Below are 27,720 nucleotides of genomic sequence, written 5' to 3'. Positions count from 1 at the left end.
ACTCCAAGACTATTACCCCTCCTTCACAAATTGAACTGGACTGCCTCTGAACAGCAAAGTAAAATGACAAGACAGCCTTTGAATAAAGTGTTCTACCATATCGGCAATACTCTTCCCTAAACATCTCTGTAAAAGAGACTAATTTTTAAAACAAAATTGGCATATAATTGCTAAAAATACAAACTGTGATGGGGTGCCTGGGTGACTCAGTCAGTTGAACATCCGACTTCAGCTCAGGTCATGATCTCACAGCTCGTGGGTTTGAGCCCCGGTGGGACTCTGTGCTGACAGCTGGGAGCCTGGCGCCTGCTTCGGATTCTGTGTCTCCCTCTCTCTCTGTCCCTAACCCACTCGCATTCTGTCTCAAAAATAAATAAACAGTAAAAAAATTAAAAATACAAACTGTTACAAAATACCTAAAATTCAGAACTTCCAGATAACCTTTGTTTTTATTATTTCTGTACTTAGCACATCCAAACTGGCACAGACAAGGAGGACCAAATTTGTTTTCCCTGCTCTAAATGGCATCATTGGTTTTGGGTTTTGTTGCTGTTGCTGTTGTTGTTGTTGTTGTTTGGGTTTTGGCGTGGTTTTTTTTTTTTTTTTTGTCTTAATTCGAAATACCCCTTTGCTTTCAAAGTACGTTTGGGGCAACAATCATATTTATTTCTGTGGGGTTCCTGGGATAACTTTTTCATTGCCTCAAGTAGGCCAGCGGACGCTCCAAAATGTATTTTTTGCATGTATTTCCTTTTTTTTTAAATCAAGCCATAAGGTAAAAATTTTATATCATAAGTCAAAGAGGACACAACAGAAATCACTCCTTTCATTGGCCATTGTGGACTTCGTGAGGAAGAGGGGTCTGTGCTGTTACACATAAATTTTGCAGATCTGCTGGCTTCTCAGTTCATAGCACTCGACTCCCTGGCTCCTCAGCAGCTCCTTCTCTTCTGCGGCATCTCGAGGTTTCAAGTGGGGGAAGTGGGCCGGAGAGGTGATAAAATCATAGTGCCGCTCCAGATATCGCAGGTAGATGAGCATGTGCAGAGCGTAGGCTAGCACCAGCAGCAGGATCAGGGACATGGCCAGGCCAATCAGAATTGCTGGTGAGAAGGAAGAGGCACAATCTCGGGCCTTGGCAAACTGCTTCCCCTTGATGGTAAAGCCTTGGATCTGTCAAGGAGAAAAAGCTGAAGTGACATACTCTTTCTCTCCTAAGATCTACTTGTCAGTTGGGCTGAGGGTTCTGGGCTCCTAATTAATCAAATTTAAGGCACTGGAGCCATATTTCACTGAATGCTTTGAGCACACGATCCAACAAATGTGAGTGTGCTTATGGGCACAACGAAACAATTTTTAATCAAAACTGACCCAGATACTCTGCGATGTATGTTTACCATAATTAAGAGGCTCAAGAAGTTCAAGGCTCTGAAATAAAACCTCTTGTCATCTGATCCTCATAAATACTCTAGTTCATCTAAAAATATAACTTAGTGGTGTCACTACAATTTAAAGTGCACTCGAAATTTTATAAACATTAGTTATAATTTCACAAAGAAAAATACGTCTCAGTTCCTCTGCCTCCGATTCTGTTAACAGGATGTGGACAGGAAGAATCTCTTAAGAGTAGACATTATGATTCCCAATGAGGCAAAATATAGCTAATAGTAAAGGCTAACAGTTACTGAAGATTTTTTATGTATTAGATATTGCCCTAACTCATTTAAAAACCACAAAAGCCTATGAATAAGTTACTGTTTCATGGATGAAGAAACTAAGGCACAGAAAAGTTAAGTAACTTGCCCAGAGTCACTCGGCATTAAGTGGAGTGAAGTTATTTTTTATTTATTTTATTTATGTATTGATTCTTTTAAGTGCAATGAAGTTATAATTCGAACCCAGGAAGTTTGACTTCAGAGTCACTTCTCAGTTTACAATTCCACAGCTCCTGGTATGTTCTGTCTCTTCTTCCTCCAGACGCTACCTCCCCCTCTTTATCAGTTGTACCATACAGACTTGGTATTGTTTTTGGAAGCGCTGTATACCAGCCCTTGTTTTACATCCTGCCCAGAGCATGGAAAGAAGAGCTTTCTCATATGTGCAGATGAAGTGGCTCAAATAGTTGGAACTACAAGAGGTTCAAATCGACAACTGGCTCTGTATCTAAATACTGTCGCAGTGAAAGAAACTGGGCTACAGACTACTCTAAATAAGACCAATCTTTCGTGGAAGGCAGCTCCCACACTTAGCTGGCTTTTGAAAAAGAATCCTACATAGCATCACCTCGGTCACCTAGTTGGTTTTAAAGGGATACATCAAAAAACTGAATTATCGGGGCACCTGGGTGGCGCAGTCAGTTAAGCGTCCAACTTCAGCCAGGTCACGATCTCACGGTCCCTGAGTTCGAGCCCCGCGTCAGGCTCTGGGCTGATGGCTCAGAGGCTGGAGCCTGTTTCCGATTCTGTGTCTCCCTCTCTCTCTGCCCCTCCCCCGTTCATGCTCTGTCTCTCTCTGTCCCAAAAATAAACGTTGAAAAAAAAATTAAAAAAAAAAAAAACTGAATTATCCATGAAGGCTTTAAGTGACAACTCATTTTTATGATTTAAGTATGTGCTCTTGCATATTTTCATGCTGAAATGACTGTAGCCGTAGACTTTAGAGGCCTTGCTTGCCCAGTTATCTGTGCACTAGACTGAATCTAAAACAGCTCCTGAAGGAGACTTTTGGCCTGGTTTCTGGGATCCCTGGCCCGCCTTTCTATGACGAGGCAAAGTGAGGGGCACCTGGCTGGCTCAGTAGGTTTAGGGTCTGACTTTGGCGCAGGTCATGGTCTCACATGGGTTTAAGCCCCACATCAGGCTGTCTGCTGTCAGCATGGAGCCCCCTCTGGATCCTCTGTCTCTCTCTCGCCCCAGGTGTGTGTTCCCTCTCTCTTCTCTCTCTCTCTCTCTCTCTCTCTCTCTCAAAAATTAATTAATTATTTAATTTTAAAAAAAGGAAAGAAAAGAAAGAGGCAAAGGGTCCTCAAAGGGCTAGTGCCTGAAGAGTCAAGCTCTTGACAAAATGACAAAAGATGGCAACACTGAGCTTGCATTCCAAAGAAGCAAAAATCAGCCCGTGTTGAATAAATACACTCTTTGTGATGCCGGCTACACTTTAGCAGTCCTTCAGTTTGCCATGCACGTGACATCACTCTGTACTTCTTAGAATAAGTCAGACGGGCAAAGCCATGTCTGTGGAATGCAGCCTTTTGTGTACATACTTTAACCACTATGGACACCGCCACCTCTCGCCTGCACTGAGCTCGCATTCCGCCATCTGCTTACATTCTGGATGGCCTAGAAATGCCCACCTCTGACATCCACTGCTGTGTTCACCAGACTGCTGAAGACACTGGCACATGCGGCCCCAGACCAGGGATGAAAGTGCTCCTCGCAAGCACATTTTCAGTAGTCTTACGGACCTCAAGAACATGTAACTGAGCGATTCGTTCATATACTAGACGCTCCAAAGCTTTAGAGCCAAGTCACTGTGCTGCTTCTAGCCAGGTCAGACAGATGGCCTCGCGGATTTGCGTAATGGCCTCACTGGTGGCTGTAACTAATCTTTTCTTCCTTTTTCTTAAGCCCCATGTCTTTAACCCCTTTTTTGTTTGTAAAATATAAATAACATAAAATCTACCATCTTAACCATTTTTAGGTGTACAGTTCACTGGTATTAAGTCCATTCAGATTATTGTGCAACTATCACCACCACCCATCTCCAGGACACTTTTTCATCTTGCAAAACTCAGCCATTAAACACTAATTCCCCATTCCCCTCTTCCTCAGGCCCCTGCAAACACCATTTTATTTTTTTGTTTCCAAATAGGACTACTGTAGATACTTCGTTTAAGTGAAATCATACAAATATTTGTCCTTTTGTGTCTGCTTTATTTCACATAGCGTAATGTCAAGGTTCATTCATGCTGTTGCCCGTATCTGAATTTCCTCCCTTTGTAAGGCTAATATTCCATCGCACATATACACTAGGCTTTGTTTTTCATTCATCCATTGATGGACATTTGGGTTGTTTCCACCCATCTTTTGGCTTTTGTCAACGATGCTACTGTGAATGCACAAATATCTGTTCAAGCTCCTGCTTCCAATTCTTTTAGTAAATACCCAGAAGTAGAATTGCTGAGTTACACGGTAATTCTGTTTATTTTCTGAGGGAATACCATACCATTTTCCAGAGAGGCTACACCATTTTCAATTCTTACTAGCAATGTACAAGTTTCTAATTTCTCCACATCCTTGCCAACACGTGTTATTTTCTGTTTGGGGTTTGCTTGTTTTTGTTTGTTTGTTTGTTTGTTTTTAAATAATAACCATCCTAATAGGTATGAAGTGGTTTGTACATTTTTCAAAGTTAATTTCCGTACAGTGTTTCTGTAAGTCACCTTAAAAGTCACTTCTGAAACAAGGTAGAGGTATAAATCAGGCAATTCCTCTGTTCCAGTCAGGCAGGATAATGTGTGAATTATTCCATGTGTTGATTATTACTTCCTGCCCTTTGTGCCTGCTTCTCTTTCTAAAGGGCAAGTAAGAGAAATCTATATAATATATACTTTATAAACATTGATAAATAAATCTGCATTATGTATGCTATAATGTGCCCTTGAAGTCAAATAGTCCAGAATTCAAACTCTGCCTCTAATGTTTACCAGTTATATCACTTTGAGAAATTATGCAACCATCAGAGCTTCAGGCATATCGTTTGTAAAACAGGGATAATGACAACAATCTTGTGACATTATGATGAGGTTTGAAAACAAAGTATGTAAAATAACCACAACAGTGCTGGCAGACACAGAGGACTCAAAAGTAGTAGTTACTGTTAATCCAGGCCTGACACAGTCCTGGGTGTTGTCACATATCTTAGGCCATGATTTCTTTACATCCGTAAAAGAAAGGTCAGAAATTAAGAGGGTGAAGTAGCTGACCCAGGTAGGTGACAAGCAATTTGAAACCAAGACTTTCTTTCAAACGTTAAAATGCAAGCTCCTTCCCTATCCCAAACTGCCTCTCAACACCACCCGTCTCCAAGCTGGGAGGAGAGGAAGTAAATCTATTTACTTTTGGAAAAGATTGGAAAGTGTCCACAAAAGGGCAAGCAAAACCCTGCCTATTTCAGTGAGTTGGAAGAACAAGGGAAGTTTTTTTAAACAGGTAAACAGGACAGAGGAAGTTGACAGATGTCTCTAAGCCTTTCCTCATGCCTTTCCCCAAGTACTTTCAAGAGGATCTTCTGGGATAGTTGTGACTCCCTGGCTGACAGTTCCATTCCTATGCTAACTGCCAAAGCTGTCACTCAGGCTACAAATGTACTTCTTATCTGTCCGGATAGGATCACTGTTCCACCCCCAGAAGGAAATAAAATCATTGCCCAGCAGCTCCTCTCCCCAGAAGGGCCTCTCCCTCCAGGAAGTGTCAGTCACGGGACTTCACACCACAGCTTCACTCCACTTTCAACTGCTGGCCTTCCTCATTGGTAGTTATTAGTGACTGCATAAATGTGAATGTAAAGGCAAGTGGGGAGGAGGCATAGGCGGTGGGTCGTGCACAGGGAGAGGAAACATTCTATCCGATTCCATTTCAAAACTTAGAAGATAAAGAAAAAAATACCAACATTATTTTAAAGGTATCCATTCCTCTCTTTTCCCTAAACATGTATATTACAGGTGTTTTCAAACACTGAGGTTTTTTGGCACCTGATATACAGGTGCACTGAGCACCTGTTTTAGTTTGTTACCTGGAAATCAACAAAAGTGACCTCCCACAGGCTTGAAGTATCATCCACGTAGCTGGGCAACAAGAGGGCATCAGAACGCTGCAGGCTGCTGACATGCTGGCAGTGGTAGGAATAACTCGATGGCGCATATATGCCAGTGGCATTAAAAGTTGCTTGGATCGAATTATTGAAAATAATCTCAACTCTGTGCAAACTAAACCAGCTCTGGATGTACGACTTTTTGTAATTGGTAAGGGTGAATCTGAAAAAGATCACAACAGTATCACTCCTAAAGCACTTGATTTTTGCTACACAGGAAATCATCTATTAACAGAGCAATTGCACCCTCTTTTGTCAGGTAGTAGAACTGGCTCAGGGAGAGTTTACTTCTAGTTCTGGAGAAGAGTTTCCTGATGGGTAGGAATAAAAGTGAATGGTACAAACTCCTTCAAAAAGAAAAACACAAAGAAACCTGTTTTATTTTCTTTTGTGATCAAAACTTGATTTTACTTTGCAAAAGGTTGAGGAAAACTAAATGGACAATAACACAGAATTAGTTAAATAAATAAGGGTCAAAACTAATAATAAAAGCTTTTACTGTGTCAAGCACCCTTCTATTATTTAACATGAGATACACAATATTATTACCCTCATGTCATAGGTGATGAATCAAGACACAGTGGAGTTAAGGAAAGAACCTGTGAAAATTTACTCAGAGATTAAGTATGGGAGCAGAGCTTTGAATCCAATTTGAGACCAGAGCCCTTACTCTTAGCCATTTTGGAATGGAATACTCTCTAGCAATAAAAAAGTTATAATATGTCATGATTGTTTCTTCATTAAAAAAATGTATGACTACATAGAAAAAATTCTGGAAGGACAGAGATGAAAATATTAATGATTACAAATGGAGGTTAAATTATGAATAATTTTCACGTTCTTTTCATAGATTAACATTTTCTGATTTTTCTGTTTTCTGGACATGTATTGGGCCCCTACAGAAGCAGACCCTGAGACAATGATGTGAATAGAAGTATTTGGGGAGGTGGTCCCAAACTTATTTGGCAATTTAGTCACTCAAAATATGTCATACGGGAAAAAGAGAAATGACAGAGTAGAAGGCACCCCAAAAGGACACATTGTTAAGCAAGTTTCCACTATGGGCAAGTGGGGTTTGATGCCCATGGGGTACCCTGGGAGACAGGGTAGTTCACATGCCTGTTATCTGATCTGAGGGTGAGGGAGCTGGGATGTTTATACACTTCTTTCAGTCACTGACTGAGAGCTGCTGAGGTAGGGATAAAAGGCAGTGGACCTCTCTGACTAAAGAAAGCTTTTAGGTAAGGAAGGGCTGACAATTCAAAGTTGAGCTGGTGGACTACAGTACTCTCAAATGGAAATGCCCAAAGCGACACAGCTAGGGTACTGACAGTGTCTACCACATACCTTTATCATCAGAAAAAATAAGAATCATAAACCTAATTTCCTTTTGGGGAAAAAAGGTGCTATTTGAATAAAAACTATTCCTCATTCCTATATGAAACAGATATGTGTATTTGGGTTTGTATATATGTTTACTCACCTTGTGGTATTCTATTTTCCTCATAAAGTTTCTCTGAAATATGATGATATGTATTTTTTAAATTATGATCAGTGAAACACTAGTGTTCCATGACATGTAGACAAATATTCTGAGGAAAGAGTTTTCCGAGATAAACACAGGAAACATGAGGTTAATCAAAGTTACCAAGCGCAGGAATCTTCCTTAAGAGCATGTCTTCATAGTAACTTTAATTTTATACATTAAATTTAATAAATTTAAGTTTAATACAAATTTATAGTGTCAATCTCCAAGAGGAGGACGTGGAGTGCAGTCTTTCTCAAACACATCTGACCACAGAACCCCTTTCCTAGGAATCTTGTAAATATTTTTACAGAGCAGAAGTGTTCCATGGAACACAGCTTAGGAAAGACTACCCTACCACATCCTGCTGGTGTTTCAAGTAATGTTAAAGACACGGCTGTTTGTCTCCATGAAAAGGTTGGTCCTATAGAAATGGAAACATTTCATTATTATAAGAAAAAGTATATAATGCCTTCAAATTGTGCCCCACTCCTGGAGCAGTTCCTAACTGCTTGGCAGATATATTCTTCCATACATAAGCAGAGCAAGATGTAAGCCTGGGTTGTCTGCTGGGAAATTCAGCTAACAGAGACTTTTTTGCTATTATTAAATGATGTGTGATTCACTGTAAGGTATTATATAGAAAATAACTTCAAACCAGAGTCACAGCTTCAGAGCTTTACATATATTTTAGTCTTTGCTCAGAAGAAAAAGACTATTACATTCTCAGGTTCATGTGATTTCTAGGTCTTAACTGAGGAAGGAAAAACTACACAGATGCTTTGGTAGAAACTGAAGAAAGCATTATGATAGGATCCTACCATAAAATCACTGCCTTTGTACAGTTAGTTAAATGTGGCATTTCACGTGTCACAGTGCTTGGCACATAGGAGGTCTTGATACTTACTACATGTTGAATGAGTAAATTATATGGAACTAAACTGGAGTGCTGAATTTATGACCTTTTAAAGTAGTATCCATACTTACCTTATATCAAGACCTTTGGGACTTTCAGCATCACCAAACTTCATAGATAAACTAAGAAAACAGAAAGAACATAATCTATCAAAATACAAATAACCTTTACATAACACTCTACTATAAAATTACCTCAAAATGGAACAACTAAAGCTATAAAACTTATAGAATAAACATATAGCAGTTTTGGAATCTTGGGGTAGCCAATGGTTTCTTGAAAAAAAATAGAAGTATGAAACATAAAGAAAAATTGATAAACTGTACTTTATTAAATTCAAAATTTTACTCTTCAGAAATACTCTTAACAGTGTTAAGAAACAAAAAAAAAGGCAAGCCACAGAACAAGAGAAAATATTCACAATACATATACACAAAGAACTAGTATCCAGAATATAATAAATAACACTAACAATTCAATAATAAGAAGGCAACCAACCTAACTTAAAAATGGTGAAAAGACAGGCACTTCACAAAGGAAAATACACAAATAGCTAATAAGTACATGAAAAGATGCTCAGCACACCATTAGCTATCAGCAAAATATAAAATAAGACCACAATAAGATAAAAGCACCATGATACAGTAATCGAAATGGCTAATTTTTTTTTTAAGAACCGATGCTTAAGCTTTTAAAATCCATATTTATTCACACTTTTGTAAAAGTTAACAGGAGATTTCTGGGAGCAGAGACAGATTATTACTAACTCATAGCAATAACCATATTGGTTCCCCTTTTTTCTTAAAGAATTTTTAAAAAATATTTACTTATTTTTGAGAGGGGAGGAGCAGAGAGAGAGACACACAGAATCAGAAACAGTCTCCAGCCTCTGAGCTATCAGCACAGAGCCTGATGCGGGGCTTGAACTCTAGACCTGTGAGATCATGACCTGAGCCAAAGTTGGACACTGAGCCACCCAGGTGCCCTGATTCCCCCTTTTTTATTCTTTTAATTTTTTTTCAACGTGTATTTTATTTTTGGGGGGACATAGAGAGACAGAGCATGAACGGGGGAGGGGCAGAGAGAGAGGGAGACACAGAATCGGAAACAGGCTCCAGGCTCTGAGCCATCAGCCCAGAGCCTGACGCGGGGCTCGAACTCACGGACCGCGAGATCGTGACCTGGCTGAAGTCGGACGCTTAACCGACTGCGCCACCCAGGCGCCCCCGATTCCCCTTTTAACCGAATTCTTCTGCCTTAGAAACATGATGAGAGCCAGATATCATCCTGTACATACTGAGATTTGTAATACAGATGAGGAACACCAAAATTATGAATCTGGGAGCTTATATAAGAGGGAGACTGTGGTACCCCTTCACCTCCTGAGAGAGGAAGAAAACATTTGCTTTCATAGTGTCAAAAACTGTCCTGGAAACATGAAAAGAGAAGGGTACTAGTTACCTACCTCACAGTGTAAGCAGATGAGTTTTATTAGCCTTTGAATGGGAGCAAATAGCTCATCTTAAAGGAGACAAACGGCTGCATGTCTAATACCCATGAATGTAAATAATTATTTCTAAGAGGAAGACAAGAAGTCTCTCTGGGTTTCCAAACCCTGCAATATGTCCATGGTCCTGAGGTTCAGTACTCCTGACAGGTAAACACTTTCTTCTAAGGAGATGAATCTAACTAAATTACTAACTAACTCCAAGGCTTATTTTTTAACCCAAGTCCCAGTAAAATTTGTCCAGAAATTGCTTACCATGCAGAAACAATAAAAATATTTTCTTTACAGTCTTACATTGACCATTCCAAGTGTTGGTGAGGATGTAAAGCAACCAGAACCTCCTCACACAAAGCTGGTGGGAAGGTAAATGGTACAAAAAAACTATTTGGTGGTTTCTTAAAAAGCCAAACATACATATACTATATGATCTGACCATTCCCCTCCTAGGTATTTATCTAAGAGAAATGAAAATATATGTTCGTACACAGACTTACACATGAACGTTTAACACGACTTTATTTGGAAAGCTATCTAAAAACTGGGGCAAAAACCAAATTTCCATCAAGAGGTGGATGGATAAATAAGTAGTGGTATATCCATACTATGGAGTACTTACTACTCAGCGGTAAAAAGGAACATAACTTTGACACATGCAACAAAGCAGAAGAATATCAAAATAATTATGCTAAGTGAAAGAAGCCAGACTAAAAAAGAATATACACTATATGAGTATATTTATATAAAATTCTAGAAAATTCAAACTCATCTATAATGATAGAGAGCAGATCAGTGGTTACCTGGAGGGGTGGGAGTGGCAGGAGAGAAAGATCACAAAAGGGCACAAAGAAACTTTTCAGGGTGATGAAAATGTTTGCTGTTTTGATTATAGTAATGGTTTCATGGGTGTACAAACACATCAAAATTGATCAAAGTGTGTACTTTAAACATGTGCAGTTTAGTGTATTTTATTATATTTCAATAAGGTTGAAAAATAAAAATGAGTAAAAGCTAAATAACTGAAATGAGAAAATGTGAAAAATGTAAATACAGAAAGGATGGTGCTGCATCCTTTTATATATTATATAGTATAAATATATATTATATAAATATATATAAATATTATAATATATTACGTATTATATATTATCTATATAATAGACATTATAATGTCTAGAAGTTATAACACCTCAACATATGCCATAAAACCAAAAAAGCAAAAGTGGGTAGCCATAAAATGTAAAATTACAAACTTGAAAAAAACCCGCAAATATAATCTCATTAATTTGGTCCTACTTATCAAGAAATAGAAATGTCAGTGATTGAGCTAAAGTTTATCTTCATACTATCTATGGGGTAAGGGATATTTATAAAATAAACCTGGTAAATAAAGTCACTAAGAGAATTATCTTTATTTCCTAACATTATAAGCTCAGGCACCTTAAAAGCACTCATTTCTAAATACTTTATAAGGTAATTTACTCAGTTAAGCAAGTCTCCAAAAGGCCTTTCTCTAATAATATTCTAATAGTTAACAAATTACTTAAAACTTCTAAGAAATAAATTGTACTCCTTGAATAGTATTTTATGAATTTGATTGGTCACTTACTCTAACAGACATTTCTCTACTTCTTCCAAGGAATCAGAATAGCTTAGTTATCTATAAACTGGTCCTGTAGCTGATGAACTAAAATTCAAAGCAAGGCCACACTGAGCCCACCCTAATAGCTCCCCCCTTCTGATGGAGCAGCTCAATGGCCTCTATGCTTCTGACCCTGCAAGAGTTCTCTCCAGCAGTCCTGGTTTTGGTGAAAGCTGTTAACATGCTCTGCTGCAGAGTAAAGAACATGCTTGATTTCAACAAAGCAAATTCGACAATCATTCAGTGAGGCTCTTAACTGCCAGCCACGGCACCATTACCCGAGAACACGAAGGAGAAATACAATCTAGTAAGTCACTCAAAAAAGAGCTGCTTTTACTCTTCCAAGCACCCTAACCTCCCACGTTTCAAACGGACTCTGAATTCTTCAGACTATAATTGCCTAAACTCAAAATACACACAGATGCTCAGATTATGCTCTATTTGTAGGGCTTTCACTATTTAAAAAGACTTCCGTACCAAATCTGTCTGCCAACAATTCGCCTTTCCCTGAACATTTTGTTTCCAGGCACTAAAACAAGGTCATATTTTTTTAATCTGTGCTTTTGACCCTACATGGTTATGTCTTTACTTGGGTTTGTTCTTTCCGTCACTCCCTTTCTGGTTCTTGAGAATAGAAGATTTCCTTGCCAGCACAGCAAATGTCCACTAATGTCCACAATTCACAGGAATGAGGGACAGACTCAATATCTGGTCCCTGCATGCTTCGTGTACTGGGAAGCCTCCCACTCATGCCCTTGGGTCGGCTCTCCTGGATGTGGGCACACTTGCCTGAGCAGTACTCCAGGAGGTGGGGGCTATTCAGTCAGAACTTGTCCCAGTAGAATTATTACATTGGTGGCCAAGAAGAAAAGTCAGGTTCCACCCAATTATTCCTTTGTGCATTATGAAAACCAAAGCTTCCCTAGGTCCTTCCACCAGCAAACTAGGCACTATTTTACTCTAGTTTATCATTAGCATGTTAGGAAGATAATACTACCACTTTGAGTGGCCCCTGACAAGTTCTCATGCATACAATTCCCCATTTGATTTTGATGTTTTTTTTTTGAGAGAGAGAGAGAGAAAGAAAGAGCACTCACATGCAATCAGGGTAGGAGGAGGAGGAGAGGGAGAGGGACAGAGAGAGAGAGAGGATCTGAAGCAGGCTCTGCACTGACAGCTCAGAGCTAAAAGCGGGGCTTGAACTCACAAACTGAGATCGTGACCTGAGCTGAAGTTGGACATTTAGCTGAATGAGCCAGTAACTGAGTCACCCAGGTGCCCCTCCCCATTTGATTTTCATGATGCTATGAGATAGCGCCAAGAGAGAGGAGGTAAAATGCCACTATTAAAAACATTGTAGACCTCAGCTCTACTAGCAAACAAGCTGTATGGTCTTATCAAATTTCCTAACCTCTACGAAGTTTGATTTCAGATGGTAATGGTCTGTGACTCAGGGACTTTTTCACAATAGTATTGTAGGGAATAATAAATATTGTGCCCGTGAAGTCCTTGCTCTGTGCCTGATCCATGGCAAATGCTCCAGGCCTGTTACAATTAATAGATGCCATCACCTCCATTCACAGATATGATCCCATGGCAGCTCCTATTTGTAAAGTCACAAAGCTCACTGGCAGAACTGGGCCTAGAAGCCAAGTTGTCATTTTTTTCTGTTTCTGGGTTCCCAGTGATCATTAAGATTTCTAAAGCCCAGCAAAAAAACTGTGGTGCTCTGATCTCCCCCACAAATATCCTGTGGTCGGAATAAATGGAATCAAGAAGGGCCAGTCAGCCACAGACAGGCAAGATGATCCCTAGGCAATCAGCCTCTCTCTAGGCAGCTGACCACAAATAAAGAGCCCTGTAGGGAATTAATTAGAGCCCAAGGAACAAGTCCTGAGCTCTCAGCAGTGCTGGAGTCTCTTTGGTAGTCTGTGCTGTAGCAGAATAAACAAATCTGGGAGGACTCTGGATGCTTATACTTAGAATCCTCTAATTCTCTAATAAGAGACAATCATTCTGCATGGCAAGATGCTTACTAAAACTTGTAATATAACTTGTAATACTAATACAATCCATTTTCACCCATCATCAATAATTTTTAAATGAAATGTCAAGTTCTGGAGTAAAAATGCCACACACACACACACACACACACACGCACACACACACAAATACACAGTATACATTAGCATTCTGCCCATCTCAACCAGGCCAGAACAAATGCAGACAATCTTCCAAAAGCCTTCATTATACCAGCAAATGTTGAAAGCAGGGAGATTTACAGAAAGCAAGTGGGACATGCCAGACTTCTTCTTGACCAAAACAAATACAAGAAAAAATTTTTGCTCAGATGACTAAAAGCAGAGAAAGGTACTGGACATTGATTTCCTCCTTAAAAGGGATATTTGTTTAATCTGCTTATCTCAAATCAAAAGCAATTATTATAATCATTTTGAAGAACTGTTCTAAAGAATTCTCTGAAATTTGGCCATTCAAAGATACCCCTGCAAACTGGCAACGTTCCACAACTTCAGAACACTCTCTAGAATTGGGACTCTTCCTTGGCTAGAGTCAGCCTTCATGGTTTCCCCCAGTAGAAGACGTAGGACTCGGCTTGCTGATACACGATTTCCTCCCTGCTGGGACAAAAGTAGTTGGACACCTCACATCTGGAGTTGATACCAAGCCCGGGGTCCTCTTCAGTTTTCAGAATGAGTTTGGAAAACCTCCTCTTTCACAACTCTGATTTTCCTTGAGGTATTATAACAAGAAAATAGCTAGGAAAAGTAGTTTTTAAATTAATTTCTGATTTTTCTTTCATTGTAGATGTTAAACATTTCCTCAGAGATGTGTTTCAAGCTAACTACAAACGAACCTACTTCCATCTTCTGAAATGTCAGAAAACTCGAACGCCCAGTTAACAGACTACAATACCCTAATGGCAACTTACATGGCACTTTCTTCACTGCAATTTGAGTTGCTAGTGTCCACTGCTGCCTTCTGGCCAAAAGCTTCATCTGTAAAATCCAGCCAGGTCTGATTCTTAAATTTTATTGTTATTCTTTTGGCCCAGAAAAGAATGCAAGGAATTCCATCCATAGAGACATTAACTGGGCTATGATGGCTGAATGCATTCCAAGCTTCTTTTTCCAAATGTCCTTGTCTGCTCAGAGTGTAGTTGAGAGTCTAGTTAACCAAATAAACAAAATTTAAGAGATGGATTTGTTTCCATGGTACAAAAGGCTTCTCAGAAGTAAAAGGATTAATTCACAACCTATTGAAGCTCTGATCTCTCCAGCTCCAGAGTCCATACTACTGTGGGACAAAGGAGACAACTAGACCCATCTTAATCATAACAAGCTAAAATGACAGGTATGTGTGAAAAGTATATGAAACTAGTTCCACAAAGCACCCAAATTGGAAAGGACCAAATTGTTAAAAAAAAAAAAAGATCCAATTTTGCAAATGATAATATTAGCAATATAGACTTTAAAAAGTCACCAGGCTGGGAGAGAAAGTGGGGATGAATAGGTAGAGCATAGATTTTTAGGGCCATGAAATAATTATTCTGTAAAACACTATTAACAGTAATAGATAACATTATACATTTGTCAAAACTCATAAAATGTACAACACAAAGAGTGAATCCTAGTGTAAACTATGGACTTTAGTTAATAATAATCTACCAATATTGGTTCATCAACTTTAACAAACGTACCAAACTAACACAAAATGTTAAATAAAGGGGAAACTGGAGTGGGGAGTGATTGAGAAAGCATATAGAAAACTTATATTTTGTTCAGTTTTTTTTCTGTAAACCTAAAGCTGCTCAAAAAAAAAAAGTCTAGTAATTAAAAACAAAAATTCAACATGCCATGAAAATAAGAACCTAAATAACACAGGACTTTAAAATAAAGAAATTAACATGTTAAACAAAAAAACAAACCAACAAACAAGAGGCTTCTAGATACCAAGCATAATTCTCCAGACCATTAGTGCCCAATAGAACATTCTGCAATACTGGATATGTTTAATATCTGCAGTGTCCAGCGGAGCAGGCCCTAGCTATATGTAGCTCTTACGGCACCAAATGTGGCCAGTGCAACTGAGGACATTAATTTTTAATTTTACTTAACATTATTTCATTTGAGTTGAAATTTAAATAGCCACACGTGGCTACTGGCTACTGCTTAGGACAGTGCAGCTCCAGATCATTTAATATACATAAACTAACAGGGTATTCTAATATCAGTCTTCATTTTATGAAACCCTTGCTGATTTCTAGGAAGCTCAAGACAAAGCACTTTGGTACTTGACCCTGGAAGTCACAAAGGCAGGTCTATATCTGAAAGATCTACTTATCTACATCAACTATTTCATACCAATTACTCCAGGATAAGTACAGATAAAAGAGAAATTAAAGAGGCAGCAGCAATCCAAGCTTACTAGTAACCAAAGATAAACCGTTACTATAGTGATCCTGCCTAGAAAGTAACAAAAGTAAAGCTGAATATTTTAATGAAAATATACAAGAGCAAGTAAAACTTTAGTTTTTTTCTTTACCATAAGACTATTGTAATGCATTCCCCCACCCAAAGCTTAAGCAAGAATGTTAGTTATTAACAGAATTATTATTTATATTTTCACAGTGGCCCCGACCTGATTGAAACGTGTTTAATTTTTTTTTTTTTAAGATACAATCTAGTTTCCTAACATATCCATACCTGTGTGATTGGTACTGTTGTACAATTCTGGCTTTGTTTCATATCTCCATTACTCTGCTGATCTGTCAAATAAATGATACGAATACAAAGGCTAAATGTAACTTATTTATTAATATAACCGAATGACAATAAAATGCTAAGCCATGTGAAATATACCAGGCTTGAGCCTCTTCTGACTGATAATTTAGAATATACTAGTTTAAGAGATTTTACATAAGAGACTGCTGTTCCAATCACCAGTGTTCAGGGAAGCCCATGACAGACAATAACCTTCTCCTCAACCCTTCAAGGAATCATAAGGACAAATACAGATCTTACCGTTTACAACCACTTCTTTATTTGAAGATGTCTGAGAGATGAAACTAGAAAAAAACAAAAAGATGCTGAATAGCTAAATTTCGGATTTTATAAGAAGTTTATAAGAAGTTTTAAGTTATAAGAAGTTTTAAGAAGTTTTATCTCAGTTTATGATACATCAAAGTAGAAGGCAAAGTACCTGTCAAAACTGTTTACTTTTCCATAGCAAATTTCTGATTTTAAAAAGTAATACATGTTCTTCAAAGAAAACATGAAAAATTCAGATTTTTTTAAATTTATAAATATCAACCCTAATCCTTATCCAGTGAATATTATTATTGAAGGCCTACTATGCGCCAAGCAGTGTGCTAAACACTGAGGTTTAACCAAAAATAACCAAATAATAAACCAAATAGTCAAACAATAAAACATAATAAAATATTTTACCATGAAATTTTATACTCACTGTACTCTTAGTATATGAAAGCAAAAATATTCAATCATTTTTATTAAAAAAAAAAAAAAAAGATGGACTTGGAATGCCTGAGTGGAGTTTGGGCGTCAGACTCCTGATTTTGGCTCACATTATGATCTCATCATTCGTGAAATTGACCTCCATATCAGGATCCACGCTGAGTGTGGAGCCCATTTGAGGTTCTCTCTCCCTCTTCCCCACTTGCGCACTCACTAGCTCTCTCAAATGAAATAAGCACTTTAAATAAATAAAAATTTAAAAAAGACCCAATTGCCAAAAAGCTATTTCTGAAAATTATGAGGATGTAAATTTTTTTAACTTTATGTTATTTATTTTGAGAGACAGAGAGAGAGCGCGCGCATGCAAGAGAGGGGCAGAGAGAGAGGGAGAGAAGGAATCCCAAGCAGGCTCCACACTATCAGCACAGAAGATCCAGATGTGGGCTGGATCCCACCAACCATGAGATCATGACTTGAGTCGAAATCAAGAGTAGAATGCTTAACTGACCGAGCCACCCAGGCACCCCTAGGATATAAATTATAATATATATCCTTCTGTTGTTTGACTGTACACACACACACACAAACACAGAGATGCACACACACAACACATATGTTACTTTTTATAATACTTAAAAACAGTGCAAATTTTTTCCACTTAAACGTATATCACAAATATTTTCTCATGTAATTATATATTTTTCTTATGTAATTTTTAAGTTTTTATTTTACTTCCCATTAGCTAACATATAGGGTCATATTAGTTTCAGATGTACAATATAGTGATTGAATAATTCTATATCACCCAGTGCTCATCATGATTTTCTGATATAATTTTGAATTCCATGTTAGTATTTATATCATACAAATGTATCAATTTATTTGACCAAATTCCTTTAAGTATTTAGATTGTTTCCAATTAATAAACAGTATTACACTGAACATTATTATAGATTGTTTGTTCATATCCCCAAGAAGTTCCTTAAGATAAATTCCTAGAAGTGAAATTGCTAACTTAGAAAATCTACACATCTTTCTAACATGGAATATTATAAACACACATAAATATAATCATGGAATATTGAGAGCACACACATACAAACACAAAAACAGAAGTCCTCTTCCCACCTGCATGTACTTGTACCCAACATCCAGCTTTAATAATTATCAAGTCATAAGCAATCTTTTTTCACTTATGAGTTCACCTACTTCTCCTCTGTGGTATTATTTTGAAGAAAATACCAAAAATTATTTGACTTAAGTATGGATGTCTAAAAGATAAGGACTTTTAAAAATAATAGTCCAGTTATATCTAGAAAATATCAATAATTCTTTAACATTAAATATGTCAATTGCTTAAATCTCTAATTGTGTCATAAATGTTATAAAAAATTTTAGTTTATTGCATATTTTAAATTTTTCATAACTTGAACCTATAGTATAGGAGAGTGCAGATTAAACTCTATACTTAAGAGACTGCTAAGACCTATATGTATATATGATATTACATAAACTTAATATATTTACAATTAGGGATATATTACATATCATTATCCATATGTAAAACATAATTTTAGCTAAAGAGTTACTAAATCTGTATCACAGTAAAGTGCTTTAAAATGAATTACACGGAACCAATTACAAACTGAATGTACCATTGTCTTGGTAATACAGTCTCTATTAACTAATGAGAATTTCTAAAGAGGACAAATAACTGACCATGATATGTACTCATTGCTATTAATAAATTCATGCAGGGGCGCCTGGGTGGCTCAGTCAGTTGGGCGGCCGACTTCGGCTCAGGTCATGATCTCGCGGTCCGTGAGTTCTAGCCCTGCGTCGGGCTCTGTGCTGACAGCTCAGAGCCTGGAGCCTGCTTCATATTCTGTGTCTCCCTCTCTCTGCCCCTCCCCTGTTCATGCTCTGTCTCTCCCTGTCTCAGAAATAAATAAACGTTAAAAATTAAAAAATAAATAAATAAATAAATAAATAAATAAATAAATTCATGCATATATACAACTTTTTCTCACTTTATCAAGTTTACTGAGGTATAATTTAAGTACAATAAACTACATTCACTCATTGTGTACAATCCGGTAAGTTTGAGCATATGCATACCACCATAATAAAGGTACAGAATATTTACATCACACAAAAGTTTCCCTATGCACTTTTGCAGGAAAGAGATGTTCCCTCCATTCTCAGCCACAGGAAAACTAAAGACTTGGTGTCACTTTAGATTAGTTTGCATTTTCTAAAATTATAAATAGAATAATACATATTCTTTAGTGTTTGGCTTTTTTTAATCTTAACACAATGATAGGGATTCATTGATGTTACATATGTCAATATTTCATTCCCTTTTATTACTGAGAAATATTTCATTTATGGATATACCACATTTTGTTTGAGCATCCACCAATGGACAGATTTAAATGAAAGTAATAATGTAAATAATAATATATTGGAGGGCTGGAGGGGATAAAGAAAGAAAGGTGAGGAAGTGTTGGAGACTAAAACTTTGTCAATAGTAATTGGAGGTTGTTAGATAATGTCTAAAATGTATTATTTGAGAAATCCGCTATGCATATTTTAATACTGTGGTAGTATGGTGGAGTGTATGATTGTTCCCAACTCCCTGGAAACAATGCCAGAGATGTATATATCCCTGCCCTTGGCCATATACCTTGCAGCACCTCCCTGTAGGTGGAGAAGATTCCCTGCCCCAGAGTTAAGTCTTGGCTATGCATCTTGGTTGAGACAGTGGCATATGAATGGAAGCAACAGTGTGCCAGTTCTCTAGAAATTTTCAGAGGTATTGCATGTGTCTGCCACCTCTTGCCCTTTTCCCTCTGCCATGACAATGGCATGCCCAAATAGGGGTGCTCTTTCAATCTAGGTCTTGGAATGACAAGACATGGGAAACAGCTAGAGCAGGGCTATGACAGCCCACCTGTAGCTATCAACATGTAATATGAGTGAGAAATAAATGTTTGAGATCATGAGATTCTGGAAAGCTGGAGTTGTTTGTACTAAAGATAAACTGACTAAATTTGTCTAATTTAGTCTTTTTAAAAAGATGCCTTCCTTTAAAAATTTATAAACTTGTATTCTGATTTATAGTAACTCTCATTTGAGTAGGGTTAGCATGAATCAGTCCTCTGAGCCCAATTACACCTAGGACCATTAAGAAATTTAATTTCCTGTAAATTTACTTTAATTTTCCAATCAGTAATCATGTAACCACAATAGAGATGTGCTTTAGCTAAAAGATCGCTATCTTACCTAAACTCCAAACTCTGTAGTGAAAGTTACAAAGTAACTGAATATGTGAAAGAAACACTAATACCCAGGCAATACTGCTTAAAGAGCTTCAAGCTTTCCAATAACATCATCATACACAAACAGACTTTAAAATTTAACTTGAATCTCATTGATCAAAAAATCATATATCATGATACAGGGTTAAGTACTCAATCTTAAAATGTCTTAACGAACAAAAACTGAAAATTCTGAGATATAGTTTACCTAAATGAGATAAAAATGTATTAAGTCATTGTTACCAGGTCACTCGGTTCTCGTCCCAGATGCATCAAAGAACTGGAGACCCAAGACCAGACTGGGGAGATAGAGTTTACTGAGGAGATCCGTATAGTACGCTTTCAAGAGTGAAAGCGGACCAGAGCCGGAGCAAGGCTGGCAATGGCACCAAGAAGCTCTAGCTGCATCCTTTTAAGCCTGCTTTCTGCACATGTAAGTTTGGCTTTGATTGACACTTTAAAAAAATGTTTATTTTTGAGATAGAGAATGGGAGAGAGCAGGGGATGGGCAGAGAGCAGGGGGACAGAAGATCCCAAGCAGACCCCATGCTGACAGCAGTGAGCTGACATGGGCTTCGAACTCACAAACCATGAGATCAGGACCTGAGCCGAAGTCCAAGGCTCAACAAACTGAGCCATTCAGGTACTCATGATTGACATTTTTGATTGACAGCTGGTGGTTATATCATATTTTGGCTTCTGCACATGCCCCTACCCATGATACATGCTGTGATAATTGTACTTATTTATGTATTGTATATTTATGAGTGTGTAACGAGTTTTTGTTCTGACTTTAAAGTTCTAAGGGGCAAGTTACACCTTTTGTGCTCATTCTCAGCGCTTCAAAGTCCCCTTATGGCTTTTGAGCCAGCACTGTGGCTAGGCCTTTGCTGTTGTGTTTAGCCCTTAGACTTGGCTCTGAATTTGGTGTTAACCCTCAGGGGTGGCTCAGAAGGTGTGGCCAGCATCTGCTTTACCTCTCCTAGCTCATGCCTAACTAACTGCCTAACAATTTGTAAATACAGTGTCTGGTTTGCAAAACAGTTTAATATTCCTGAATAAAAGTATATGAATGAAGGAAGGAAGGAATGCATGGATGGATGGATAGATGAATGGATAAGCTACCATACTGATAATATGCTTGGCTTGACACTTTGCTCTACTCATTAAGAATTTCCATGTGTTCGCAAATGAAAAACTTTTAGAAGACAACACAGGCTTATTTTCATTTCAATGAATCTATGGTCGTGAATATACAATAACACTGCTATACTTCTTTTTTTAAATGACTGTAATTTAGATATGCCTTTCCCATACCCATAAGACTAAATTAATCAGGATTTATGGGATACCATAATCTCAACTAAAGATAAAATCTACATGCATTTTCACATCACTACATAATCTCTTAACTAAAATAAGAGCTAAAGAACTACTGGTTAAAGTTACCTATGTGAATAAATTGAGAAATGCTGGTTAAAAAGAAATTTAAAAAATAAAAAAAAATAAAAAACCTACACTGTCTCTAAAATATTCAGATCCTTGTCCAGTAAAAGAGATCTCTGCAATACCTTTGAAAAGTAATCAAGAGCCCTAAGTTTGTGGTGAGTGGCTGGTGCCATATTTTTGATACAGCAGGTAGTCCATCATGAGGCTGCCAAGAATGCCTTCATGAAAGTGAAGGTGAAGCAGCCCCACCATGGTTCTATTCAGGATGAAGACCACATTCCCACCATGACCTCTAAGGCCCTGAAAGACCTGCTAACTGTGCTCCCCTCATTTGACCTATTCCCCTGACTGTTCTAGCCAGACTAGCTTTCTTTTGTTGAGTTCCTTGAATGCTTCATCTTCCTTTCTTCTCTCATAAAAGTTTTAGCCTTGTTATTCCCTCTACCTGAAATGTTCTCTATCCTCCCCTTCCCCCTACCTCCTGGTAGTATCCTCCACATACTGCAGATCACAGCTTAAATGTCACTTCCTTAAGAACACTATTCTTACCATCTCAGAGCAGTTCAGATCCCCCTATTTATATGTGCTCATTGCCTCCCATACTTTTCTTTCACAACATGACTCACATTTGATTAGTGAGAGAACCTCCCCGCTAGACTTAAAGCTCCATGAAGGCAGGGGCTCTATCTGTTTTACCCACCACTGTAGACCCAGAACCTGGCACAGTGCCTAGCTATTTAAAAGCACCAAGTGTTAAAAATATATGTGTTACATATATCAATAAACTAACAGATTGATGAATGAACAAAGTCTGACAGGGAAGGGGAAAATAGGAGATCACACAGGAAGCTATGTGAAAAGAAAAATATTTCCTTTTTGTTCAAGGAATTGCTTAAACCCAATTTGAGGAAGCGATATGTAAGGGAAGAGTAGTGACTCCTAGTCTCTCTTAAGCTCAGGAAACAAGTACTAAGCTTAAAATACAATCAACCTTCCTAGAGATGTAAGAACCTTGAATTGACCCATAGGACTGAAAGGTATTTTAAATTTCAGATCCATGATTTGAAAGACATTCATAAAACAGCAAGTGTTGTTTCTTTCATAATGAATTAATATGCTGTATTTTTAGATTCAAATGATCATTGATTAATGTGATTTCTAGGATCCCTTCTGAAGCTAAGATTATTTAAACCTAATAAATTTGCTTCAGAAACAGAATTGGGACTTCATAGTACTTGCTGTACATATTACCAGTGTAATATAGAAATCAGTCATTTCTGTATAAACAAGGTAAGGAAACATTACTAAGCTTTAACAATCTAAGGAGTACAGATCACCTATTATTTGAAAATGAACTTAAAGCACTGATTTACAAACAATGGGGAAAACAAACAGAAAATGCCTGTACTTCTAGTTTTTATTAGCTGGTGACAAAGATTCTTTAACACAAGTTCTGGCAGACCACCCTGCGTGGCAGTTCACACTAAATTCCCTGATGTATTTGTTGGGATGGCACATAATAAGTAATTAGGAGATATGACATAAGTTAACTGCTGTTCAGATTCTGAATATTCTCCCTTATATATAAATCTCTATAGTTTCCCTTATATGGTATGGAAAGAGCCAAAGGGACAAAGGAAACAGAAATAGAAATTTTGCTTGTTAATTTTAAACGGTATGTAATCTAAACAATTACCATCTCCTACCAGCTAAAATGATTCAACACCTTTTCTTTGAAGGACAGGTTATATATTTCTGAGGTTTTTAAATTCTCCCTTGTTCTATTCTCTCATAATAATGGCAGGAGAAAACCACGAAATCAACATTTACTTGTAAGTGTAAAAGAAACCTGAACACTGATTTGAGTCATTTTCTCATAGATACATACTTTGATACACAATACAAATATTTCTTGTGCATTTTGAATAATTCTTGCCTCTTATAATAAAGATTATATTTTCATCTCTTATTTATAAACTCTGGTTCAATGATTTTATTAGCTACTGAATGATCTAATATATCCAATTTCAATTATAAACAAATATAGCTATGCAACAATAAAAAGAAATTACAGAACCATCTAGTTCCACACTTGCATCGAAGTTAACAGATGCACTGAATTTAAAAATGTGCAATTACTCACCTTACATTCTTCCTGGCAAGTATCTGGTCACAAGTTAGAGAAAATCCCATACATAAAAAAATGAGTGAAAAACTAAACAAGATTTTTCTTCCCATCAAGAAATTAATCAGTTTCTTCTAACCAAGCACATCTCCTAATTCATAAATGCAAACAGGGCAGAGGCAGTACTTTCCATGCCTTGTGACTGACAACATATTCAACCAATAAAAAAACCATATTCCCAGGATGTATTATGTGGGGGAGAGGGTGGAGGGAGGGTCCTGATACTGCTTAATTTAGAGTATAGAGTGAAATCAGTGGGTCTATTTAAGATGTTTGCTTTTTCATGAAAAATTAATGGGGAGCAGATTTTCAATTAACCTCTTTTCAGAAACTGGCATTGCTTTGATACTCTAACTCTTAATAAGAATCTCATATTGCTTTTCAGGTAGCTATTAAATTGCCCTCAAAAATCTATAAGATATACATTATTACATGTATTTTTCAGGTGTATAAGTGAGTAAAAATCTCTGAAACTTATCTAATTTTACACGTGTCCTAGTTCACAGTGTACTGTTAAATTCATGATTCTCCATGTGCTGAGAGATATGGAAGGTAATGGTAAAGAGCACTGACTTTGGAGTCAGACAGCCCTCAAGTGCATTCCCAGCTCCAGTTTCCTCATCTGCTGAGTGGGGACAAAAGTACTTAACTCAAAAAATTGTTGTGAAGATATACTGAGGTCCTAAAAAGCCAAATCTATCATGGGAAAGAACAAAGCTGGATGTATCACACTTCCTATTTAAAAATACATTGCAAAGCTACAGTAATTAAAATGGTACAGTACTGCCATTAGAAACTGACATAAAGACCAACAGAACAGAATACAGCACCTAGAAACAGATTCACACATACAGTTAACTGCTCTTCAGCAAGGGTGCCAAGAACACACAATGGGAAAAGGACAAATGGTGCTGGGAAAACTGGATATCCACATGCAAAAAATGAAATCAGAGCCTGATTTCACACCAGACAGAAAAATCAACTCACAACAGATTAAAGACTTAAAACCTAGATGAAACCACAGGGCAAATCTTCATGACACTGGTCTTGGCAATGATTTCATGGATATGATACCAAAGCACAGACAATGAAAGCAAAAATAGACAAGCAGAACTATATCAGAATAAAAATCTTCTGTATAGCAAAGGAAACCATCAACAGAGTGAAAGGCAACCCACAGAATGGGAGAAGATATTTGCAAAACATATATCTGATAAATCATTACTTTCCAAAATATTTGAGGTACTCTTACAACTCAATAGTGGAAACAACACAAATAACCCAATCTAAAAATGGGCTTGAATAGACAGTTCTCCAAAGATGACATACAGATGGCCAACATCATATAAAAAGGTGCTCAATGTCACTAATCATCAGGGAAATGCAAATCAAAACCACAAAGAGATATGACTTAATGCCTGTCAGGATGTGGAAACAACCAAAGTATCTGCTAATGGCTGAATGGATAAGGAATATGGAGTATATACAAACAACAGAATATTATGCAGCCTTTAAAAAAAGGAAATTCTGTAATATGTGACAACATGGATGAACTTTGAGGACATTATTATAAGTGAAAGAAGCCAGTCACAAATACTACATGATTCCATTTTCATGAGGGTTCTAGAACAGGCAAATTCATAGAAAGCAAAGACTGAATGGTAGTTACCAGGGGCTGGAGGTTGAGGAGGAAGAAATAGGTAGTTGCTAATCAACAGGCATAAAGTTTCAGTTAAGCAAGATTCATAAATTCTAGAGATCTGCTGTATAAGATTATACCTATAGTTAACAATACTGTATTATACACTTTGAAAACTTGTTAAGAGGGTGGATCTCACGTTAAATGTTCTTACTACAATAAAATAAAATTTTAAATAAATAATACAATAGATGAAAGCCTTTCCTTACTTCAATGCCTGGCTAAATAGAGAATATCTAGAGGTGCCTGGTGCAGTCAGTTGAGCATCTAACTCTTGATTTCAGCTCAGGTCATGATCCCAGAGTCATGGGATTGAGCCCTGCCTAGGAGCTTGAGATTTCTCTCTCTCTCTCTCTCTCTCTCTCTCTCTCTCTCTCTCTCTCTCTCTGTCCCTCTTCCCAACTTGCCCGCTCTCTCCCTCTCTCTCTCTTTCTCTAAAATTAAAAAAAAAAAAAGAATATCTATGGTTATTCTTTCCTTGCCAGCCTCCACTTCCACTTCCTTGCCACCTAAAAAACATGCAAAAACACAAACCAAAGAACAAAATCCCTAAGAGTCGTTTTACATTTTAAAAAATACAATTAAAATGCCACAATAAAGAAAATCTTCCAAAATGAACATGTCAGCATTTTCGGCACTTAAGAACCATGATCACTTTAATGGCAAAGTACTGGTAGCTGAAAGGCATCATATTTTAAGTGACACTTCAGGGATGATGGATTATAGGAAAGTTGGGGACTTGACCCTGAGGACATGTACTTTGTACACACACCATCCTCTAACATGGCTCTAGGAAGCCCTACAGAGAAGTGAAGAGGAGATGAACACACAACTAGGGATGGGGGAGGGGGATGGAGAAATAAGGAAGATGCTAAGAAATATTATAAAACAGAAGAGGTCATCACCATCAATGTGTCCTTTCCATGCTCATCTTATTTCTACTTCCCATATTTCCTTTTCTTCTCTGTTCTTTCACTCTGCCCAACTTCCACTCCCTACCTCTCCTTTCACCTTCCTGTCTTTTTCCTGATTTTGTGGAATTTCTGGTAGTAAGATGGGCCTAGACAGGAGGAGTTTAGTCGTAGGCAGGCTGGCCAAATAATACATAGGACACCCGGTAACAGGTGAATTTCAAATAAACAATAAATAATTTTAATAAGTATGTTCCATGCAATATTTGGATATGCTGTATTAAAAAATCATTTGTTGTTTATCTGAAATTAAATTTAACTGGACATCTTGTATTTTTATTTGCTAAATCAGGCAATCCTAGTCTTAGGGCTCTGCTACTCAACTCTGAACATGCATACAAATCACATGAGATTTTGTTAAAATGCAAATTCTGATCCAGTCTGGGGTGGGGCATGAGCTTCTTTGTTTCTAACAAGTTTCCACATGATGCTGATGCTGCTTGTCTGTGAGGAGCAAGGACCTAGAATAGCACTGTTCAACAGAAATATAATGAGAGCTATGTATATAATTTAAAATTTTCTAGTAGCCACACTGAAAGAAGCACAAACAGGTGAGGTTCATTTTAATAATATATTTTCTTTAGCCTAATATATCTATAATACTATTTCAAACATAAAAATTAATAAGATATTTTACCTTCCTTTTCTGCTCTAAGTCTGAAACCTGGTATACAATTTACATTTATACACATCTCAATTCGAACTAACCAAAATTTCCAGTGGTTAGTAACCACATGTGGCTAACGGTGATCGTACTGGCCAGTGCAAATGTAATACATTGCCTCCAGCTGCCAGAGCAATAGCTCATAGTCTCCCATGGCAGCAGCAGTAGGGTCTGATCCCAGTGCTCCTCAGATCCCTGGTCAGGGGAAGGTAAGAGGCCAAGTCCATGAAGACCCCTGTACTGTGATAATAATGGTTCAGTTAACACTCAGAGACCATAGTGTTACCTCCTTGGTGCTTACCATGTAAGTTATATTTCCAGTTATATTTTCAGGTGCAGAAATGTATACACAATTTTTATTTTTAAATCAAGTTTCATTTCAATATATTTTATGTCTTGATTCCTAAATTTTTAACACAGCATTCCTTCTGTTGTTGAAAATTTCCTCCACTTGGTGAAGACTATTTAAGGTAGAGTAA

At 37.5% G+C, this 27,720-nt stretch overlaps 1 protein-coding gene across 1 annotated transcript; it reads right to left on the bottom strand.

Annotated features, from left to right (window-relative positions):
• Positions 1–430: 430 nt before the first annotated feature.
• On the bottom strand, positions 431–24,023 carry LOC101093163 (V-type proton ATPase subunit S1-like protein). Its single transcript, XM_011284337.4, has 7 exons — positions 23,866–24,023; positions 16,501–16,544; positions 16,183–16,244; positions 14,409–14,644; positions 8,384–8,434; positions 5,794–6,034; positions 431–1,173 (listed from the first exon to the last, which is right to left on the bottom strand). Exons 1-7 carry the CDS (start codon positions 23,958–23,960, stop codon positions 871–873), a joined length of 1,032 nt encoding a protein of 343 aa, XP_011282639.2. The 5' UTR covers positions 23,961–24,023; the 3' UTR covers positions 431–870.
• Positions 24,024–27,720: the final 3,697 nt, after the last annotated feature.

The sequence above is a fragment of the Felis catus genome, chromosome A1 (assembly GCF_018350175.1).
Source record: "Felis catus isolate Fca126 chromosome A1, F.catus_Fca126_mat1.0, whole genome shotgun sequence".
Lineage (NCBI taxonomy): Eukaryota > Metazoa > Chordata > Mammalia > Carnivora > Felidae > Felis > Felis catus.
The sequence above is the reverse complement of the archived record's forward strand: the minus strand, read 5'-3'. Positions and strand labels throughout refer to the sequence as shown.

Excerpts from the sequence above, each read along its gene's own strand:
- LOC101093163 (XM_011284337.4), bottom strand. The coding sequence starts at position 23,960 with ATGGGAAGAAAAATCTTGTTTAGTTTTTCACTCATTTTTTTATGTATG. Across the intron at positions 8,435-14,408 it reads TGCAGTGAAGAAAGTGCCAT|TTTATCTATGAAGTTTGGTG; the intron begins GTAAGTTGCCAT and ends CTGTTTTCTTAG. Across the intron at positions 1,174-5,793 it reads TCACTTTTGTTGATTTCCAG|ATCCAAGGCTTTACCATCAA; the intron begins GTAACAAACTAA and ends TCTCCTTGACAG.